Genomic DNA, 5,222 nt, shown 5'->3' on the forward strand with positions numbered 1-5,222 from the left:
CAGGTGAACCGTTCGACGCTAATATTGGCGTCGGACTGTTCACCATGCCAAAAAATTAGGCTACGGGTTTGCCGAAGAAGTGCGAGAAAGAGGAGAAAATGGTTACCTTCACAGGAAGCGCGTGAAAGAAGAGAAAAAATTCCATTCAATTGGAGATGAATTACTGCATTTTAAAGTTCTGTTGCATTTTGGAGTGGAAAATGAGTTTTTCGGTTGGAGATGCCTAACATGCATATTTTTTAGCTGGGGTAAATAACTTTTCTTTCTTTTTTCCCCTAAAATATATAGGCTAGTGTCATTTAAAATAGATTTTAAAATTGCTATAAAAATATAAATACAAAAGGTTTACAGGACATTTTTCCATACTAAGTAGTCGAATTTAATTGCCATACTAAGTTTAAGCAATAGCTCTATTTGTATTTCAGTTATATCTTCATAATTTTGCTTATGCAGTTGTTGTTTCCATTTTTTTAAATTCATAACTACTTTCGTTATTTTATTATACTTATGCTATAAACTCGGTCTATTGATACAGTAGCTACCGTCGGTTGAGAACCCTCCATCCCGAGTTTGATTCCCTCGAGAGGCAGTCGTCCCTTCAGATGGGGCCCCAAAGCGCAGCTGCGGATACAGTGGCGTGGGTGGTCCAGTAGGTTGGCCAGGGTTTACGAACCGTCAAGCGCGCTCAGCGAAGCTTGGAGTGGCAACGGACAGTTCCTCGTCACCAAAAAAATTAAAAAAAAAAATACATTAGCTACCCTATTAATGTTGCTGAACAAACACCTGTTAAGGTAGCTGCCACTTACTCAATTTGTTAATAAACAGTAATGACTAAGGCAAAATAAGTTTGGTGCTGCATTTACTCTTGTAGTATACGTGTATATATATATGCTTGAAGGCTCTTTTAAGGAAGATGAGAGCAAGTGCACTTCTATCTTTGTAATTGACTGCTAAGAAGTGCGAAGAAACTACCAAGACAAAGATGCTCATAGGAGGCGATGGATGTCCAAAAGCTTTGCAGAAGATGAAGCCTTATGTGGCCATGATTTTGCTACAGTTTAGCTATGCCGGTATGTTCATAATCTCAGTGGCAACTCTCAAGGATGGGATGAACCAATTTGTGCTCGTTGTATATCGTAATATTGTTGCTGCGGCTGTCATTGCTCCTTTCGCACTCTGGTTTGAGAGGTTTTCTCCCTTTTACCTTACAAGAAGATTAAATAATTTAAGCTTCCGTCTGATTATAGTGATTCTGTATGAAATAAGATTTTGATAAGTCAGTTCATATGCTCATAAAATGTTATGGTGTGTTTGGATGCTTAGCGCTAAAGTGAAAGGGAAAAAAAAAGGTTCAAATGATTAGTTATGGATTCATCATATTCAACCGGAAATTTTTGGAATTTTATTTCATTTGCTTCATTTTTCTTCCAAACAAACTGGAGATTGCAGGTAAGTAAATTTCCAATAATTTATGGTGGAAAGTTTAAATCAATAGTGATAGATTCATAATCAAGCAACCTGTTCTAAGGGCATCTCCAATCGAAAATCTCATTTTTCACTCCAAAATGTAGTGTAACAACAAAATGGTATGATTCATCTCCAATCGAACTCCATTTTGTGCCCAGGTAACCGTCTTTCTCCTTCGCATGTTTCTTCGGCAAATCCGGTAGAGACAAAAAAATAATGCAGGTGAACAATGCAACGTCAATATTGACATCGCACTGTTCACCCGCAACCAAATATCGGAAATTTTGCCGTTCGGCTGGAGCTCGCGAGCGACGCCATTCACGCGTTTGGAGTTCAGTTGGAGAAGGCCTAAATTTTCATTTCATTTCTTCCAACTTATCTTCAATTTATCTAAAAAATCTTAAATTGTTTCATGAAACGAGTCTAAAGCAAATAATATTCAGAACAAGGTTTCAGAATGATCAAGGTTGAACATTGAACTATGATGTATTGACACTTCATTCTTTTATTACAGGAAAGGGAGACCTAAGATCACACCAATCATCTTCATCAAGATATTGGCACTTGCAATTTTGGAGTAATGGTTCCATCCCTTTGCTTTCTTAGCTTAAATTTCATTGAATAAAATCTAATTATGCTTCTTGTCTTATAATTATAGGCCAGTGCTTGAGCAAAACTTCTACTGTATGGGAGCTAAGTTGACCTCAGCTAGTTTTGCTTCTACGCTTGAGAACATAATTCCAGCAATTACTTACCTTATGGCCCTTGTTCTCAGGTAATCCTTAAATTAATTTGTTTAGACAAACACATAGGAAGTTATTTTCCTTTAATTTTACTTTATGTCAAAATATTACATTCTTCGATTAAGTACAATTTTATTAACTTTATGATAAAATTTAAAAAATGGCATATATCCAACATGCATTTAATAATAAGGGGTTTTAAATACATAGCACTCAAAATTATAGAATTTATATGTTTAACATATAAACTACTATTTATATACTTAATACTCAAAATTTTAAGTAACATAAAACATAACACCCTCCTTGCCCTTTACGCTACAATCACCACACTTATGACAAGGGAGAGGTTGTTGATAGTAAATTGATGCAGCAGTGGGGTTTCAATAAGGGGCGGCAGAAGTTATAAGTGAAGAATACAACGAGGGTGTCACATAAGGCTAAAAGATTTAAGGATGATGACTAAAGCAGTGCATCATAGACGTCACAATTCTCGACAAGATCTCTTCGCGACTTCCTTATCTCTTCTTCGTTGATGGAAGCTCCTGCTGACAGAGGAGGGGGATAATGGTAGAAGCCCCTTCCTAGTAAGATCTGTCGAGACTTCCTTGTGTTAGGCGAGATCCGTCACAACTTCCTTTTCATCATTAAGGGTTTCATAGGCTCTACCTAGTGCTATATTATGTAATAGTAAATTTTAGGTGTTAAATATGTAAATGCTATAATTTTGACTGCTTTGGATGTAAATCCCCCATAAAAATGAGGAATATCTGATTGTTCAAAATTATCTGCTTATAAGTTCGTTTTATGTATTTCTCAAATCAAACTTCGTTATACTTTTCATCAAACTTGCACACCAATTTTCACCTCATTGTCCAAAAAACTTAACATCATTTATCCCACTGTCTCTCTAATTATCTATATGGAATTATGGATAGATAGTATAGTCCAAACTTAATACTTTACAGTACATAAACTTGAACTTCGTTTCTAAGCTTTTTTCAAAATTAATTAGAACTGAGAAGTTCGACATAAGGAGAAGAAGAGGCCAAGCGAAGGTAATAGGAACCCTCCTGACAGTGGCCGGTGCCGTTCTAATGATTCTATACAAAGGCCCCATCTTCGATCTAGTCTTTTACTCCAAAGCTCGAGAGACACAAAGCAACTCTGCTAACTCCATTGGGCAAGGCAAAGACAGCTCCAAGTGGATGAAAGGCACATTTATGATTATAGGGAGCAGCACCAGCTGGTCGGCCTTTTTAATCCTACAAGTAATCAAAATAAGCCTTTTTTTAATTCCAATTTGTTAAGTTAAGCATGCACTAATTGCAAGTGATTAACTAAGTATGTTCTATTAACACAGTCAAACACATTGGAATCATATCCAGCTGAACTTACCCTTACTGCTTTGATCTGCTCAATGGGTGCGGTGATGAGTACTACAGTTGCATTAGTGGCAAATCATGCAAGTAGCAGGCCATGGATTATAGGTTTTGATAAGCGGCTTCTTGCCCCAATATACACGGTAAGCAAAACCTTTCTCATATTTGTAGAAAGTTGTTCACATAGAGGAAAGTTCTTTTGGATTTGTATAATGTTCTATATAAATTACAGCACTTGCTATAAGTGTAGAACTTGAAGAAATCTGTGAAGGTTTTATGTCTAGAAGAGAGCAGCTCTCATACTTATAATTTTGCAGGGGGTGGTATGCACTGGAGTTGCTTATTATGTGCAAGGGATAGTGATGAAGGAGAGGGGTCCAGTGTTTGCAAGTGCTTTTAGCCCTCTTGTCATGATTATGACTGCCATTATGGGCTCCTTCATTCTGGCAGAGAAGTTATCTCTAGGAATGTAAGCATTAATTAATTATGAATAAGATGCTATAATTCTTTTAATAATAGTAAAATATTATGTGTAGTAATTTAATTATTTGAAAATTTTCTACTCCTATAAATGACCAACATCATTAGTCACATCTCCATGGGCGGATCCCCTTAAACTCAGGGGGGGGGGGGGTTTTTTTTTGATTTTTGGGGGGGGGGGGGTTTATTATATGATTTTTTAGGTAATTTGTCCATCTCTATCTATTTTTATGTCTTTATTATAAGGATTTTTAGGCAATTGTTTCCCCTAAAGTTTTAAAATACTATGATCTTTAGACAATTGCCCCCAGCATAATTAAACACATTGTATAGATGTGTAATTGTATAGGGTTTTTAGGCAATTGCGCCTCCTCCCCCCCCCCAAAAAAAAAAAAAAATTGTTCTGGAGGCGCTGCTCCTTGACCCCGCGGCCTGATCAGGCAAGTCAAACCCCTCCAGAGCGCACTACCCCCTTGAACCCTCGACATATCTGCGAAGCGAACCAAGGATATAAACAAATAGAGGTCGAGCCAAATTCAAGGCAACTTCAACATACATTTTGTAGAAATTGAAATAAAAAAAAATAATTTGATAGCATGACTCGACTGGCATATTTCGATATAAAAATGTAGAAATTGAATTTCGATATTTGATAGCATGACTCGACTGGCATATTTCGATATTTCAATTTTGTAGAAATTGAATGATTAATCATCTTTAGCGATAATTTTTTTTTCTCTATTTTTTTGTCGCTATTGACCCATGTTTTTGTAGCGAAGTGTTGAGCCAAATTGATCCGCCCCTGCACATCTCAACTATAGATTTGGCTAATTAATATTCCTATTTTCTTAACAACATTCCATTATAAATTATATTTTATCAAAAGCATTTTCTCAATACAAATAGAACGTACAGTTTTAAACAACCACTGTCTGAAAAAAATAGCAAGCGTTCCTTTAATAACTACGTTGCTGAATTCTATCTATGAACTCTTTTGACTCTTCTTCATTGGTAACTTTTACAGGACTATTGGAGCTATTATTATGGTGGCAGGTCTCTACGCACTCCTGTGGGGCAAAAGCAGGGACTATCTAAGCTCATTTGAAATTGAAAGAAATGCAGGAGAATCAGAGCTGCCTGTAGCTACATC

General features: G+C 36.4%; 1 protein-coding gene across 1 annotated transcript in view; it reads left to right on the forward strand.

Annotated features, from left to right (window-relative positions):
- Positions 1-944: 944 nt before the first annotated feature.
- The window catches only part of LOC110097394 (WAT1-related protein At1g44800-like), a 6,661-nt gene continuing 2,383 nt past the window's right edge, over positions 945-5,222 (forward strand). The window contains exons 1-7 of the mRNA XM_028695970.1: positions 945-1,188; positions 1,982-2,044; positions 2,126-2,242; positions 3,226-3,481; positions 3,574-3,735; positions 3,910-4,061; positions 5,097-5,211. Of these exons, the coding sequence (XP_028551803.1) occupies positions 983-1,188; positions 1,982-2,044; positions 2,126-2,242; positions 3,226-3,481; positions 3,574-3,735; positions 3,910-4,061; positions 5,097-5,211 (1,071 nt within the window). The 5' untranslated portion in view covers positions 945-982. The remainder of the gene's footprint in view (positions 1,189-1,981; positions 2,045-2,125; positions 2,243-3,225; positions 3,482-3,573; positions 3,736-3,909; positions 4,062-5,096; positions 5,212-5,222) is intronic.

Source organism: Dendrobium catenatum, unplaced genomic scaffold (assembly GCF_001605985.2).
Source record: "Dendrobium catenatum unplaced genomic scaffold, ASM160598v2 fragScaff_scaffold_716, whole genome shotgun sequence".
Lineage (NCBI taxonomy): Eukaryota > Viridiplantae > Streptophyta > Magnoliopsida > Asparagales > Orchidaceae > Dendrobium > Dendrobium catenatum.